Here is a 16,650-nt window from a genome sequence, read left to right as displayed (position 1 = left end):
CCACTGACTGTCCGCCAGGTCCTGTGGGCGTCTACCCCTCCCACAGCAGGCATGCTGGGTGTGCAGGAGAAACAGGCCTGCATCATGGATTAGCTGCTTTGTGCCACCTCGTGGCCAGCCTGGACACTGCATCCACTGATGTGTTCCCTACTCAGCCAGCCACCCATCTCTCCACCCACCCATCTATCTGTCCACTCATCTATCCACCCAGCCGTCCATCTATCTACCCACCTATCCATCCACCCATTTACCCAGCCAGCTACCCATTCCTCTGCCCATCCACCCACCAATCCACCCACCGGTCCATCCACCCATCCACCAATCCATCCTCCATCCCCCCAGCAGTTCATCCATCCATTCATCCGTCCATCCTCCCACCCTGCTCCCCTCCTCCCTTTCTGAGCGACTGTCTGCTGCATGCCGCGCCCTGCACTCAGTGCTGTGAGGCTGCGTCACGTGGCAGGAGGCACCTGCACCCCGCAGCCTACCCTATGGTCTGGTGTGGCTAGGGAAGCAAGGCGAGGCCTCTGCTGTCCAGCGGTCACCACGCCCACTGTCATCTGAGGAGCTGGCCCGACCTTCCCCCAGCTGCTCCCTTCCCGCCCGCCAGAGTGGTGCAGCCTCCTGTGGGTGGCCGCAGAGGGGTCCCGGGGACGGGGCCAGGCCAGCAGCACCCACCGTGGCAGTAACCAGACCCATTTCTGTTTTTGTTTTTGCACAACTCTCCCTGTCTTTATGTTACCTCCTTTTTCTTCTGCTCTTGCATTTTCTTCCCTCCCTCTCCTCCCTCTCTTTCCCCTGACCGCTCTCTGCCTTCTTGTACCTTTTCCTTCTTTCCTCCTTCTGTACCATCCCCTCTTCCACCCTCCCCACCCTGGCTTTCCCCTCTTTCCATCTCTAATTGCAACCCTCACTCTCTGCTGTCCCTCCCCGCCTCCCCGTGTCCCCCTGTCTCCCCATGTTTCTCTTCTCCCGTCCCTGCCCTCTCACTCCTATTTGGCCCCTTTTTATCTCTCTCGTCTTTCCTTCCTTCCCTTCCTGCTGCTCTCTCTGTCTCTCTCTCGCTCTCTCTGTTCCCACCCTCTGCCGCTTGCCAGTCATTGCTTATTCCTGGGAAAAGTGCAAGTAGATTCGGACGCCGGGGCAGTGCCATAGGCATAGGAACCGTGGAAGAGGTTGTCGTCCACAGGGCCACCGGCTCTGGAGGCTGCTGCACGCGCTCTTCTCCGCTCGCTGTCAGGACGGAGGCCATATTGGGGACGTGGCCCCTTGCCCAGGACAGGCCCAGGGGCATGCAGGACAGAGTACCAGCACCTCTCTGCACCTGCTTCGGGGCCTGGCACCTGAACTAGAGCCAGTGGCCCTTGCCAGGGGCTTCTGACCCTCCCTGGTTGCTGCCAGGATCCAGGACCCAAAGACCCTCGGCCCAGCCGCACGTCCCCCAATATTGCTGGTTCTGCATGAAGCACCGTCCCTCCCTCTGCCCTGGCCCCTTCCCCACCATGGACTGGCCTGAAGATCCTGCCCCTCCATGCCTCCTTGGGGCCCGCTTCCTGCCTGGGGCATCCACCTTGGTGTGTGTGGAAACTGGGGGTACCTTTCAGCTGCTGCTCCCCCAGACAGTGTGGAGGTTCTGAGAAGGGCGGGGGTAGCACGGGGGTGAGGGTGGGGGCTGGGGATGTGATCTCATGCTCATCATTGCCATTAGGCTGCAAGGCCCTCGGAGGCCCGGGGGGCTGGCGTGGTGGGCATTCTGAGGACCTGGCCTCATCCCTTCTCAGCCTGGTGTGGCTTCCCCGGCCCCCTGGCCCCTGCCCTTCTCCTAGACGGAGATCCAGGGCAGCTCTGCTGGGAGCCCCTGTCTCCGCTGTCAGCCGGAAGGGCTGCCCCAATGCACACCCCCTCTCCTTTCTTGCTCATCACCGCTGCTTTGGGGTGGGGGGAGGGGGAGGGGCACTGGGGCTCCCAGGGCAGCTAGGTGCTGAGCTGGGGCCTCTCCCTGCAGTCTCTGATCGTCCCTGGGAAGAGCCCCACAAGGAAGAAGTCAGGCCCGTTTGGCTCCCGCCGCAGCAGCGCCATCGGCATCGAGAACATCCAGGAGGTGCAGGAGAAGAGGTGGGTGAGGCGTGGGAGGGACGCTTGCTCCCCGGCCCTTCCCTGCACCCTGTCAGTGTCACAGCAGGGCAGGCAGTGGAAAGCCCACCTCTGCCTCGTGTTCCCTTCTTGTCACACGGCACTCCTGCTGGCTCCCTTGGGGCCCACTCTTGTCCAGGGACCTTGCCCAGGTTACACAGCCAACCAGGGGCAGAGCTGGGTTGGAGCCCTGGCCTGACTGGCCGTCCTGTATCCACTGCCCACCAGACGTAAGAGTGAGTGCTGGCTTCGGACAGGCCGGGCGCAGGATGGGCTGGAGTCTGAGCCGTGCATTGGCCACTGTGTGCAGAGAGCAGCTTCCTGGGCAAGTGGCTGGACTCCTCTGAGCTTTATTATCCCAGTCTGGAGCACCGGGATAAGAAAATAGCATGTGGCTTCTGTGACGGTTTTGTTTCATGCGTGTGACACAGGGATCAGGGCATTAATAACACTCCAAGAAAGGAGCTGGCAGTGTCCTCACTGCCACCAGGTCTCAGAATGCCGTATCTTCTGAGTTTAAGTCTTGGCACTGCCCTGTCCTAGCTGGGTGGCCTGAGCAGGTCCCTTCCCATCTGAGCCCCAGTCTCATTATCTGTCACAGGTGTCACACGTAGGACCAGGGAGGGATCCTGGTTCCATCCTTGTAGCTCCCTTACTGCCTGCCTGCTCATTGGCCAGGTTGGCTGAGGAGCCCCAGGGACAGCAGCAGGCTGACCCCTGAGTGTACAAGGTGTCTGTGACTTCCCTCACTGCCTGCGCCTCAGTCTACCCCAGTGCCAGGCCCTGTGCTGAATCCCCTCGCTGCCCCTGTGTGCCCCGCAGGGAGAGCCCTCCAGCTGGCCAGAAGACCCCGGACAGCGGGCACGTTTCGCAGGAGCCCAAGTCGGAGAACTCATCCACTCAGAGCTCCCCAGAGATGCCCACAGCCAAGAACAGGTTGGGCTTGTGGCTCGCTGAACCAGGGCTTGGGAGTGGCGGGCTCATGCTTCCCATCCCCTGGGCCCGGCTGCCCAGGAACCTTGGCACTGCCTCAGGAGGGCATGGGGAGGCAGGGCATCCTCTCAGTTCCTCCGTGGACACTCTCCTGCCAAGGTCTGGCATGTGGTGGTGAGCTGTGCGCACGCAGTCCCCGCTCGTGGGTGGCCGGTATGCCGTTTCTAGATTGCTGGATAGGAGGGAAATAGAGCCACAGGCTGCAGTGAGGCATGACCGGGGACAGTTGTACTGCGGGTGGGTCTGCAGGGATGGTAACATTTGAACTGAGAGCCGAGCAAGGAGTCAGCCCTGCTGGGACTGGCCTGGCAGAGAGAAGAGGGTTCCAGGTCAGGAGGCCAGCAAGGGCGGAGTCCTGAGAATGGAAAGTGGGGAGCATGCGGTGGAGCCAAGAAAGCCAGCGGGTGCAGGCATGAGAGGCGAACAGGGATGGCCCGGCGCCTCGGAGGCTGCATGAGAGCTTTTGAGTTTTATCCTAAGGGAGACAAGGAGGCTTTGGGAGATTTTTTTTTTTTTTCTTTCTGTGCTGGAAATTGAGCCAGGGGCTCATGCATGCTACCACCGAGCTGCATCCCCAGCCCGTACCTGCTTGGAGACACAGCCTCACGCCGTTGCCCAGGATGGCCTCAAGCTCCTGCCTCTGCCTCTGGAGTAGCTGGGGTTACAGGCAGCCCTGTGGGAGTCTGAATGAGGAGAAGGCACAGCCAGTGTGGCCGTGGGTGGTGTTGTGCAGGGAGGGCGCGGGGCGCGGGCGGAGGCGGAGTCGGAGGGGGCCGCCTCTCCCTCGGCCCACGTTGGTTGAGGCCTCTCTGGGTTGGGCTCGGGAGGACCGAGAGGACTCAGCTTGGGCTGGAGAATCTGGTGAGCGGAGAGGCAGCAAGGGGTAGGCGACGGGCCTGGGCAGGACCTAGAAGTGCTGGATGTTTGAAAGACAGATTGCTCTTTGGGATCTGAAAGGAGTGAGACTCCAGGCAGGAGACAAAGTCTATGTGGAGAAGGGTTAAGGAAGTAGGTTGTGGGCTATCTCTGTTCTCCCACCTACGGCCAAGTGACCCTGGGCCGTGCGCCCACCCTCTCGTGTCTTGACGTCTCCTCCTCTGTAAGAAGGGTCGTAAAGTGACAGCCACGAGCTAACTCAGGTGAGTGCTTAGCGCAGCGCTGGGTGCCGAACGCTGAGCCAGGGAAGCTGTGAGAGGGTGCTGAGCAGGGGCAGGACCTGGGAAGGACGTGGGAGTCCCGGGTGCTCAGAGGCCCGAGGAGCTGTGCTGAGGCTGTGAGGGTGCCCACTGGCCACGGGCCGGGCCCCCTGGGCAGGGAGCGCGGGAGCAGGGCCTGGCCGGGGCCGCTGCGGGTGCACGCTGGCTAACGGGGCGCCGTCTGTGGCAGAGCGGAGACAGCAGCCCAGAGAGCAGAGGTGCTGAAGGACTTTTCCCGCTCCTCGTCCAGTGCCAGCAGTTTCGCCAGTGTGGTGGAGGAGACGGAGGGCGTGGACGGGGAGGACACAGGCCTGGTGAGACACCCAAGGGGCCGGGTGTACCTCAGCGGCCTAGAGCGGGGCCCTTGGGTCCCTGGAGAGGCTCTGGCCGGAAGTACAAGCCTGGCTGAGGCTAAGGTGTGATGAGGGGACCCAGGTCAGAGAAGTGGCGCGGACTGACTCTCCCTGCTCTGGTCCCTCCGTGGCGCCACCGTGCTGTCCAGAAAGCCCAGTCTCGGGACTGTGAAGACCTCCGAGCCTGTCTGGAACGCCCTTCCCGCCCCTCCTGCCCCTCTGCCTGGCCGCGCTGCCCTTTCTTCTGGCCAGGTTTCCCTCTGCCTCCTGAAAGCTGTCCTTGACTGTCCGGCCCAGGAGAGTTAGTGACCCTGCTTTATACTCTCACAGACCCCTGGACTTTGCCCTCGGTGCCCTTGGTCATTTTTCGTTCAGCAGACCTTCCGTTTTCACCTGCTCCTTGCCCAGCTCATTACCGGCCCTGCAGGGAATGGGGCAGGCCGTGACCCTGCATGCTGGCCTTCTGGATGGGCATCTCGGCCCCGCCGGCCTCCTAGACTTCAGGCTCCCTGAGGGCAGGGCCTGGCCTGACCTATCCCAGGGGCCTAGCCTGGGAGGGCATCTGTGGATACGTTGCGTGATCTGCCTCGAGCGTGGCAGACTTTGGGGGCAGTGAGGGGGGCTAACCTCTCTGCCTCCCCAGGAGAGCGTGTCATCGTCAGGGACGCCCCACAAGCGGGACTCCTTCCTCTACAGCACATGGCTGGAGGACAGTGTCAGCACCACCAGCGGTGGCAGCTCCCCAGGTAGGGCATTGGCCTCCTGCAGAGGGCAGGGTGACCTCGAGGGTAGGGCTGAGTTCAGGGACCGGGTCTCGTGTCCAGTGGCGGTGGTGGGGTGTGGCTGCCCCTGCCATGGGGGACAGTGGTGGGTCGTGGTCTTGGGTAGATTGGAGGACTGGTGGCTTCTGGGAGTCTCAGAAAGGGTGGCAAGGAGGTGCATTAGAGTGGGGATCCCTAAAGAGGGACCAGGAGGGCCTGGGGAGCACCTGTGCCAACTGCCCATCCATGCCGTCTCCCTGGTGCCTCCCCCTGGCAAGTGAGGTGGCTCCCTCCTGCCCCCCTCCCCAGGCCTCTCCCGGTCACCCCACCCAGACGCCGGCAAGGTGGGGGACCCTGCGTGTCCCGAGATCAAGATCCAACTGGAGTCGTCTGAGCCACACACTCCCCAGCTGGTACGAGCACCCCCGGGGGTGGGGGTGGGGACGACACACCACACTGGGGGGCTGGCTGTTGGGAGGGTGTTGAGGGACCCGGAGGGTAGGGGTTCCCTTGGCCAGGACGGCCAGGGCACAGCCGTGACTTGTGCTTCCCTGTGTCTCCTCCGCCTTGCCGCCTGCCTTGTGGCGCCGCCGTCCTCACAGGGCTGTTAGCCGGCCACCCGGGAAGTGGAGCTGAGCAGGTCAGCCTGGGCCCCCGTGCTGGTGTGCAGGTTGGGAGAGTGGCGGGAGGGCGGGCCTGGGTGGAGCGCGTCCTCCGCCTCTCTGCAGTGGGGGACTGAGGCTGGTGCCACCCCCTGGGCTGCGCTCCTCCCCTGTGTGGTGGGGCGGATGAACACTGCCTCACCTCTACCCAAGAGCTGTTGGGAGGGTGTGACGGAACCTGGAGGGAGCTCGGTGTCCGCTGAGTGGGGGATGGAAACACCTAGAGCCCGGGGACCCTGGCAGCAGCCTGCGCTTCACGGTGTCTGCACGCGCCCCCGACCCCTGTCCCTGCAGATGAGGCCACAGAAGCACAAGGTGAAGAGGCTGTGTCACATCCAGGCAGCCAGGACCTCCGCCCTGAAGGCCAACCCCAGCCTGGCGTCCCCTGCTTCCCACTTCCCCTCGGCCCACTCCGCAGGGCGGAGCCTCCCAGACCTGGGGCCGGGAAGCTGCTGGCATCGTCCCCACGGCCCAGGCTGGGGGTCTGGCCTCGGCCGGGGAAGGGTCGGCGGAAGCAGGACTGCAGGCCTGGCTTGCCCCACCCTGGGTCTCCATCACCCCAGCTGCCCCTCTGGATCAGGGGAGCAAGGTGGGCGAGGGAGGCCAGAGCTCCACGGGCAGCGCTGACTGTGGAGGTGGGGGGGGTGAGGGCGTGGAGCGAGCACTGGGCCGGCGTCCCGGCTTCTGATTCAGGTTCTGCTGTGTGGCTCTGAGCAAGTCCCTCTCCTCTGGTTGTTTCTGCCACAAGTGGACAGGATTCTTTCAGAGGTCACTGGAGACCGTGATTCTGTGCACCTGGCCCACACAGGGGATTGTGCCCCTGGGGCTTCCCATCTCACTGCCCTGCTTCTTGAGGTCCCCGAAGCCCCAGGTGGGCTGAGGGCCTGGGAGCTGGTTGTGCCCACTGCCCCACCTGGACCCCGGAGCTTCACCACAGATCTGCCAATGCCCTTCCACTGCCTACACGTGACAGACCGGTGACCTCTCCTGGAGGAAGGGGACCCACCTGGCTCCTCAGCCAGCGCCCAGCTTAACCCCTGCACCTGCCGCTCCTGGGCACTCTGGGCCGAGGGGTCTCCACCCGCCTGGAGTCGCAGGCCTCTCCAGCCCCGACGCTGGAGGGGCAGCCAGGCACAGCTGCTGTGCGCCCACGTCCTTGTGTGTGTCTGTCCACACTTTTTAGGCGCCATGCCAAAGGCCAGCCTTCTGGCCCCACCCCCACTTTGGAAGCCCCGTGGCCACGTGTATGTCGGTAACAGTTGTACAAAATAAATTCTATTTATCGCTATTGTATCCGGAGTTGGGCTGGCTCTGTGTGCATGCCACCCTGACTGGCTACAGAGAGATGCCCAGATGCAGACACAAGTCTGCCCCTGTCAGAGCTGCTGGGCTTGGGGACACCTTCAAGGTCAAGCCGCAGGGTCTGTGACCACTGGCCATGGCTTCCTCCCTGGGCGCTGCCCTGCCTTCCTCTCTGTTCCCTTCCCCACAGCCAGGAGAGCATGGCTTCTGAGACGGGCAGGCCTTGAAGTCCTGGCACCGTCTCTTAGCAGAGTGGTTTTGAGAAATTTAGCTTCTCTGATCCTGTTTCCATTTCTGTAAAAGTAGGGGCAATGGGGCCTCTCCTGGGGTTTGTTATGCGGGTCCCATGAACTTGTGCGTACAAACATCTAGCACGTGGCCTCTGGCACACAGTAGGTGCCCAATTAATGATGCCTCTTTTCTCATGGGCAGTGTATCCCAAGAATTTCCCTCATGTGGCCACCAGGGGGCACCAAGAGATCGCTAATCAGATGGCAAGGGCGTTGGGTTTGAGTGGGGCAAAGTTGCAGCCTGAGAAGACCAGGGTAGGTGGCTCAGTAGACTACAGCGTGAGGGGCAGCTGTCAGTGTGCAGGGCAGGCCTGGGGGGGCGGTGTGGGGAAAAGCATCCCTCGGGGAGGGAGCCGCACGTGGGAATTGTAGAGGGCAGGGTATCCTGGCATCGGAATGGCAGGATGATGAGGCCGGAGGGCGAGGGCTTTCTTCCAGGGCCGGCAGTGGAGCACCCTAGCGAGAGGCAGTGGTTATGGCTTGAGGCTGGCATGGAGGCCGCAGGGCAGCAGGGTGGAGAAGCTGCTGCTGGGGACAGGGTGGCCAGGTGCATGGGGTGCTGGGAGGCAGGAGCGATTGGACGGGTCAGGCCTGAGGGGCTTGGAGCTGAGAGGGGGTCACAGAGACCCCCAGGGCCCAGCCTGGGTGTGGGGTGGGACCACAGGGAGAGCAGTTGGGGGACACTGGCCTTGTGGTGAGCGCTGAGCAGAGCCCTGGGGGGGTCAGCCATGCTCCCGTTCTCCCACCCCCTGCCCAGGGGGAGGCTGGGTCACGCTGGCCGTTCTGGGGAGTGCATGGCTTTCCTGACAGGGTCCTTCCATGACCCTCAGACGCCTCAGGCCACCCAAGGGCTGTGACTCACCCCGCATCCAACCTCGCCTGGCTGGGTTTGGCTCCTGGCTGCCTGGGCTCGGGGTCCCTCCTGCTCCCGCCTGCTCCCCACCAGGTCTGACCCTCAGCGCCCCTCGGGCCTTGGCTCCACAGCACTCTTGGCTCCCGCGGCCTTTTGCGCTGTCCACCCCTAAGAGCGCCGGGAGCCACAGCGCCCGCTTGGAGCTCCCAGGAGGCAGCTCCCGGTTCCTTTCCCGGATCTTGCCGCTCTGGGCCTCATTTCCGGTGCGTGCCGCAGGACGCTCACCGTCCCGCCCTCGCAGGTACCTGATGTGGACTGTCAAGGTTGTGGAGCGGCGGGGGTGGGTGTTGGGGCAGGGGTGCGGGCGATCGGCCCTTAGCAAGGATTGGATCAGCAAATCTTCAGGGAAGGAGGGGTCAGCACAGCGCGTGGAGACACCAAAACCCGCAGGCCCAGCACAGACGTTCAGCCTGTAGGTCCTGAGCCTCAGCAGCGCGGATGGGGGTGACAGTCTCCTCATGCGCCCTCGCTGCTCCGTCCCCGAGCTGACAGTCAGCAGTGGCCCCCGTGGCGGCAGACGCAGGTGGGAAGCCTGGTGAGCTGTGCGCCTGCCCGCCTGCACAGGGGACAGCCCCTGGTCCAGCCCAGATCCCCACCCCAGGCCCCAAAGTAGGGCCAGGGGATCCTGAGGACGGACTGGCCTCTGGGATCAAAGTGTCCGGTGATGTTTCTCTTGCACCTGCGCCAGCTCTGCACCCGCCCTGGGTTCTGAGGTGGGGAGGGCAAGCCGGGACATTGACCCAAGGCTGGAATTAGGGCCTGGACGGAGGGCACTGGGCTCCGGGAAGCACTGGGCTCTGTTAGAAATAACCCTGGTGGTGGAAAAAGTAGCCAGACCTTTCTCCGGATGCAGACGCAGGAGGGAAGAGGCCTCTTCCATGGGGGGCAGGGCACACCCAGCATCTCCCTCTGCTCACCTCCTGCAGCGACCTCCCTGTCTCTGCAGCACCTGCAAAACAGGACAGGGCCTGACCTGGGGCCACCAACAGGTTGTCATGTCTCTGAGGTGGCTTGCATGGTGTCTAGCACAGAACCCATGCCCCAGCAAGGGTCTCCCTCACCCCCTCAGCCAGGGTGTCCCTGGACGCCCTTGTCCAACACCATGACGACTTTGCCAAGGAGAAGGCTGCAGGCCCATTATGGCCCAGGGCCAGGGGCTGGGACCTGGACCTTCTCTGCCGCTTAGGCCACAGGGGTGGCTCAGCCAGGGACCCTGGAATGTGGAGGTCCCTCCCTCCTTCCTGCCCCTGCCCTACCAAGGGGACAGGCTGGGACAGAGCCTTCTGAAGTAACCAGATCTGGTTAGCAAGGCTAATTTTAAAAGCCACTCTGGCTGCCCCATGGGCCCTTCTGGGAAGCCATGAATGTCGCTGTGTGTGCTCCTGGGAGGGGCTCCGAGTCGACTCCCACTTTTGTGTACAGTGCTGGAGACCCCAAGCTGCCCCCCAGGGCTGCCAGGCTGGGGCCCTATGATGGGGGTCAGGAGGCCCGGGCTTCCTTCTGCCCCAGTCCACAGAGGCCAGCCCTGGGGGCTTTTGGGACCCTCCCTTGCTGCCCCGCTGTCCCTCGGAGGCTCTGGGCTGGGCCTGTTTTCACCTTCTCAGTCTGTGTCCCTTTGCCTCCGAGCCCCTGCTTTGCTCTGATGCCCCGACCCCGAGTCTCAGTAGCTCTGCCCCTCGAGAGAGCCCATCCCCTAGGAAGCCAGATGTATGTGCCAGGCAAGTGGGGTCCATCTGGGAGCAACGGTTGCAGGTGGGGGCCGGGGAGAGGGCAGCAGCATGGGGCCAGCAGGAGCTGTACCTGGGCGGGAAGGGGCCAGGTCCGGGCACGACCCGGGCCATCTGGCCAGGCCAGGTGCCAGCAGGAGGGATGCGCTCCAGGCACACGGTTGCCAGACCTAGCAAATAGAAACACCTGGTACCCAGTTAAATTTGAATGTCAGACAAACAAGGAATAATTTTTAGTTTAAGTATACCTCATGCAGTATTTGAGGCATACTTATAGTAAAAAATTATTCCTTGTTTGTCTGACATTCAAATTGAACTGGGCGTCCTGTGTTTTGCCTGGCACCCCGTCCAGGGAGGCTGCAGGAATGAGGGGAGGTTTCTCAGGGACAAGAAGTCTATAGACCAGTCTGAGGAGGGGAGTCCCAGTATGGTGGGTGAGACAGCTCCTGCCCTCAGGCTTCCAGGGTTGGGGACAGTCCTTGGGAGCTAGTGGGGGGCACATGACACTAAGCATAGTTGCCTTCTCGGGGAGCCACACACAGCCAAAGGGAGGGACTGTGTGTGCTCTGCTGAGTCTCAGGACTGACACATGTTAAGGGCTCCATATGTGTTTGCTGAATGAATAAGAATCCTTTCAACCCATCCCATGGGGCTGGGGCACATGGCCAGCAGGGGGCTCCAGCAGCCTATCTGCCAAGCTTCTGGGAGCCCACTGGAGGCTGTACTGTCCCCTCCCCCTGGCTCCCCAAAGTGGGCTGTAGGGGGATGGAGAGGGGCAGAGGGTAGAGGGAGGAGGCTCCTCTTTCTCTATCCCAGCCCCGCCCCCAGGCCCATGTTGGAGTTCAGCCCTGGACAAGGGTATACAGGACTAACTAGGGCGGATGGCCTCTGGCTTCTGGGCAATAGTTGAGGCTAAGGTGGAGGGCCAGGCTGAGGAGGTCCTGCCCACTGCTCCCTGCGGGGGTGTCCGGACAAGCCAGGGGATTCCTGTAGCCCAGGAAGTGGGGGTTCTTGCTCCTGGGAAGGTAGGATTTGTTTTTTGTGTTTTTTGGGGTTTTTTTTTGGTTTTCTTCCGGTACCAGGAATCGAACTCATGACCTTGGACTTGCCAGGCAGGCGCTTTGCCACTGAGCTAAATCCCCAGCCCCTGGATTTGGACTTTTCTATTGTGGCCCATTAATCTCAGACTTGTGGTTCTTTTATCTCCCTCAGGGTAGAGTGACTTAAACACAGCCTTTTTATTCACTCACTCACTCATCCACGCATCCATCCATCCATCCGTCCATTCATTCATTCATGGCTTGCTCACTGGGTGGCCTCATTCACTCACTACTCCTGAGAAATGCTCCCTCGACTCCCTGCCTGGGCTTCCCGATAAAGGGTCTTAGCAACTCATCCAACCCCACCAGGAAGACTTGGGCTGAGGCCAGCCCTGCCGCTGGTCCCTGCACCCTTGGACAAGCTCTACTAGGTTCAGAGCCTCCGTCTCCCCATCTGTAAAGTGGTGCATCTCCCTCCCAGGGTTCCGTGGGGACGCGTGAGATGCCTGCCTGAAGGGGCTGTTGCCACTGCTAGCTGTTGTTATCATCAGTTCCAGGCACCGGGGTGGCAGGCAGGGGCCGCCGCCGGCTCCATGGCCGTGTCCTCTGAGCCTCTCAGGGCGGCCTGCTTCCTCCCGGGGCTGCACTATCTCAGCCCCAGCCCTCCTTTTCAGGGCAGGTTGGCTCCTTCTAGGTCCTCCTTGTCCTCCATGCGGCAGTGACACCTTGGAGAGAGGCAGAGGCAGAGATGAGTTAGGGGCAGCCCTCCTCACCTGCACTGCGAGCCGGAGCCTGGCCCTTCCTGCTCCGGCCCCCGTTTCCCCAGCGTGCAGCAAGGGGGCTGGGCCGGACACCCCACTGCGGCCTGGTCGGGCCTCTGTGTCATCCTGTTAGTAACGCTTTAGTGCGGAGCCTATAATCATATCTGTCCTGGGAAGAACTAACCCAGCGTTTCTTTAAATTGGGCTCTAATTGTGGCTTTTAGTGGAGTCAAATGCGGCCCCCATCCCCCAGCTGGTGTGAATCAGTGAGGCTGTCCTGGCCTGCCCTGCCAAGCCCAGGAGTCCCCTGGGCCTGTTTTCCCATGGAGCAAGCCATGGGACTGTGGCTGATGTCTTTTGAGGACCAACTGCATGCCTTAGCCCAGGCTGGGCACCTTCTGTCCAGGTGACTGTGTTGTCTCTCCACAGCTCTGGAGGGGACCTTTTTTTAAATGGAGAAACCGAGGCCCAGGGAAGTGACGTCACTTGCTCAAGGCTGCTAAGCTTGCTGTGGCAGAGTCTGGGTTTGAATCTCGGTATATTAGATTCCAGGGCTTTGTTCTCAACTTGAGGCTGAGAAGTGCTCTGCTTGGGCACAAGCCTCCATCCTGGGTGGCTCCACGCGTCACTCAGGATCACCTGAGCCCCCATCATGGCCCTGTCCATCCACATCCGGTCATGGCTCCTTCCCCACTGGTCACGGGGTCTGCTCTCCTCTGCCTCTTCCGCTCTGCAGCCTTCCTGCCTCCAGCTCGGGCTGTGTGCCTGCTCGCCCCTCCCCTCTCCCATCCCCAGAAGTGGGGAGCCAGGCCTGGAGAGTGGGGTGTGGGCAAACGAGGCCAGAGGCAGCTGCCCTGCTCCGGTGGGCGGGGAGCCTGTGGTTCCCTGTTTGTTCTGGAGATCCCAGCCGCTTCCCCGAGGAGACAGCCAGTGGTTCCCAGGCCACAGCCTTCAGGCGGAGCCAGACCACGGCTGGCCGGCTGGGGATTCCTGCCCGCCAGCCCTCTGGGCTCCGCCAGGCCCTGGCGCTGGGTGGTCTGGGCAGCGGCCAGGTTGGCCTTGGTCCTGCCATAGGGCAGGAGCCATGACCAGAGCTAGGCTTGAGGCCACTTTGCTGGGGACAAACGGGGGTCCCAGAGGCCAGGGGTGGGTGGACATGGGGCAGAGGCACAGGGAGGAGTATCTTGAGGTTGCCCAGGAGGAAGGACTCCAGGCCCCAGTTCCATCTGAGGGCCCTAAGGAAGAGGCTACCCTCTCCAGAAATGTCACAGCTGGATGGTTCGACCCAGTCACTGAATTGGCTCAGACAGGAGCTTACCTTACGGGCCAGGGGAAAGTCAAAGTTGACTGGCAGGAGACCTAGACCCCATCCCTGTCTCTCTGGACCTCAGTTTCTGCATCTGTACAATGGACAGAGAAACAGGACTCCATGCTTGACCAGGGCTTCTCCAGTGGCACCCCCTGTCGGTGGGGGGTGGGCAGTTGAGCCAGGAGGCCCCCAGCTGGTCCTAAATCACCCTCAGGGGCTTCTCTTTGTCCTACCTGCTAGGGAGTCACCCAAGCCTCTCTGTTCCTGACTCCCACCAGCAGGATTTGGAGTCTGATAGACCCCAGCTCACACCCTGGCCCCTGGATCACTGTGACTTGGGCAGGTCATTTCCTCTTCCTACCTTTAAATACCACCATGATTCTGTCTGTAGCCTGGGCTCTGTCCCTGACCTTTGACCCTCTCTTCCTGACCACTTACCCAGCTGCTCCACCCAAAATCCAGAGGACACCTCCACCTCAACATGATCTAAATCCAACTCTATTTTCTCCCCAAATCCTGTGCTTTGTATGTATAAATGTCACCTCCCTTCACCAGACACACAGGCCAAAGATTCAGGGGGTGTCTGTGAGTCCATTGACTCCTCTGCTGCCCACAGGCCATCCACCAGCAACCCCTGCTGGCTTCAGCTTCCCAAGGCATCTGGGATCCAGCTCCTTCCCGCCACCACCACTCTCAGCTGGGTTCAAGCCACCATCACCTCCAACCAAGACGACAGAAAGGCCTCCAGACTGCGCTGTGGCATCGCTCCTGGCGCTCCCCGGCTCCCTGGGCTCCTGAGCTCCTGGGCACCACAGCCAGAGCGACCTTTCCAAAGCATACGCGGTCACATCTCTCCCTGCTCCTAACCTCCAATGGCTTCCTTGTGTGACCAGAAGGAAATCCTCTCAGGTCCCCATCCTGCCCGCTGCCCCCTAGACACAACGAGGGCAAAGGTTCCCATGGAAACTGCCCTGCACCTTCCTCTCTCCCTGACCCGCTGGCTGCCCTTGGGGTGCAGCCTCAACACCCGCCATCTCTAGCAGCCAGGGCACCTGAGCGGGGAAGAGGCTAATGATAGGACCCTCATCCAAGTGTCCCAGGGCAGGGGTAAGGACGGTACCCGCCAGGCACCCTCTCCAGGACAGGAGCCATGCCATGTTTCCAGGCCAAGGGGGCAGGATCTCCTGAGCCACTGATTCCTTCCACACCCCTGCCATCTGGAGCTCATGAAGTTACATCCCTGATGCCTCCTTTCTATCCGCCCCTCGCAGGAGGTTGTGCTTTTAAGGCCAAGGAGGCCATAGACAGCAGTGGGCTCCAATGAGCGGCTGGCTGTGACCAGCCAGACCCCAGTCCCACCCACAGACACCAGCCCTCTTCTCTCCTGAGAGCGCCCGTGAGGAACCCTGACTGAGGTCCAGCCCTGCTAGATGCCAAAGGACACACAGTGTGACTAAACGGCTGTCCTCAGAGCCGCACAGCTGGCTTCGAGTTCTGGCCTTGGTTAGCAGCGTGACTTCCAATAAGTTACCAGATTTTTGCTAATGTGCATCATGGGGCCTTAGTAACCATGCCCAAGGCCCAGGGTACACCACGGAAATGTCCTCTGTTGCTATGTCCACGGCTGTCACTGCACGCAAACACCTAGCTCCATGAGTGTTCTGCCAGGCAAGAGGGAGGTGGCACTGGCTGACCCCCCTTGGCTGGCAGGTGGCTCACATGCCCACCTCACCCTGAGGGTCACACAGACTTTGAGGAGCCAGGAAGGGGGCTGGGACTGAGATTGAGCAGCAGCGCAGGGAGACCAGGAGGAAGCCACCCAGGAACTGGGAGCCCAAATCCTCCTCTGAGAACTTAATCTCCCTGCTGGCCCTAGCGGGTGGGGGGATCGCGGTGGGAGGTCTTCAGTTCAGCCACTGAGCTAATTATAAACTCAGCTCTGCTCTCTTGGGGCTGCTAGGGGCTGAGGGGGCCTGCGGGTCTGTGGCTGGTGGGGCTGGGATTGCTTTTTGTGGGCAGATGAGCACTCAGGGCCAAGGGGAGAGCAGGGGCCGGGAGCTGGGCTGACCTGGGTCCCTTTCCAGCTGTCGCTTGTAGGCCATGGAGCCTGGAGCAGGTTACCATGCCTCCCCGCCAAGTGTGAGTTTTTTCATCTGTCCACCTCGCCAGATGCTGGGAGAGATGCCGTGTAAAGCACGCTGTCAAGGTGACACTTTGTGGCCACGTCAAAGGAGTTTAGTAGGAGGTATGGCACACAGTAGGCATCAGATTCCTGCTGCTCTGCATCTCAGGGCATTTGGCTTGCTGATGACCTGTCCATTCATGTGCCAGCCCAGCTTTCTTCTTCTTCTTTTTTTTTTTTGTTTTGTTTTGTTTTGTTTTGTTTTTCTCTGGTACTGGGAACCGAACTCATGACCTTGCGCTTGCCAGGCAGGCACTTTGCTGCTGAGCTAAATCCCCAGCCCCCCAGCTTTCTTCTTGACAAACAGGAGCTGGGACACACAGGGTCATATCTGGGGTCCCAGTTTTCCTGCCAATTCTGTGGTAGCAGCTGTGGTCTCCCTCCTGGCCTCTACTCCTCTTTCATTTTTTGGTCCTAGTTTCCAATCCAGGGCCTCTACCACTTAGCTACATCCCCAGCCCTTTTGGAACACTTTTTATATTGAGTCAGGGTCTGGCTAAGTTGCCTAGGCTGGCCTCAAACTCACCATCCTCCTGCCTCAGCCTCACCTCTCCCCACAGTGCTTCCTCCTGAATTTTCCTCTGCACCTGGTTCCCTAAACCCCTCTTTCTGGTTAAGCTCCAACTCACTCACTGTCTTCCCTGCCTCCCCGCTCCCAATACCCATTCATCTTGGGCCCCCAGCTGATGAGGAGCCCCCTTCCTGCCCCCACAGGAAGCTCCATGCTTCCTCATAAGCAGGGTGATCTCTGCCACAAGACAGAAGCTAGAGGGCCAAGTCTGGGGCTTGTTCTCTGTTCTGTTTCCCAGGGCCATCCCAGGGGTCCTGAGCTTGGCCTCCACCATAACCAGGCAGGTCACCTATGTCTGAAGGGCTTAGTGTCAGGACACAGGGGCTATGGCAAACAGAGGAGCTGTGTCCCTGATGGGCTCCCATCTCTCTGTTCCTGCTGGCCATTGCCCTGCAGGAAGGTGGGACCCTCTGCCACCCAGATCTTCTAAATCTCCAAAACTGCAGAAATCCAGATC

The 16,650-nt window shown here is 61.2% G+C and overlaps 1 protein-coding gene across 11 annotated transcripts in view; it reads left to right on the top strand.

Moving 5' to 3' along the window:
* Window positions 1-7,391, top strand: part of Rap1gap (RAP1 GTPase activating protein) — a 64,386-nt gene extending 56,995 nt beyond the window's left edge. For 5 of the 11 annotated variants that reach the window (XR_001236080.1, XR_001236079.1, XR_001236073.1 and 2 more), the window contains 8 exons: window positions 1,098-1,175; window positions 2,006-2,115; window positions 2,956-3,069; window positions 4,513-4,636; window positions 5,319-5,421; window positions 5,715-5,849; window positions 6,039-6,076; window positions 6,393-7,391. Coding sequence is in view for 3 of the 11 variants with exons in the window: in XM_013519606.1 (XP_013375060.1) it covers window positions 1,098-1,175; window positions 2,006-2,115; window positions 2,956-3,069; window positions 4,513-4,636; window positions 5,319-5,421; window positions 5,746-5,849; window positions 6,039-6,047 (642 nt within the window). In the remaining 8 variants the exon portion in view is untranslated. The remainder of the gene's footprint in view (window positions 1-1,097; window positions 1,176-2,005; window positions 2,116-2,955; window positions 3,070-4,512; window positions 4,637-5,318; window positions 5,422-5,714; window positions 5,850-6,038; window positions 6,077-6,392) is intronic. The other 6 variants (XM_013519606.1, XM_013519605.1, XR_001236078.1 and 3 more) reach the window with 4 other exon arrangements.
* The last annotated feature ends 9,259 nt before the right edge of the window (window positions 7,392-16,650 follow it).

Source organism: Chinchilla lanigera, unplaced genomic scaffold, assembly GCF_000276665.1.
Source record: "Chinchilla lanigera isolate Chin_1 unplaced genomic scaffold, ChiLan1.0 scaffold00051, whole genome shotgun sequence".
NCBI classification, from domain to species: Eukaryota; Metazoa; Chordata; class Mammalia; order Rodentia; family Chinchillidae; genus Chinchilla; species Chinchilla lanigera.
The sequence above is the reverse complement of the archived record's forward strand: the minus strand, read 5'-3'. Positions and strand labels throughout refer to the sequence as shown.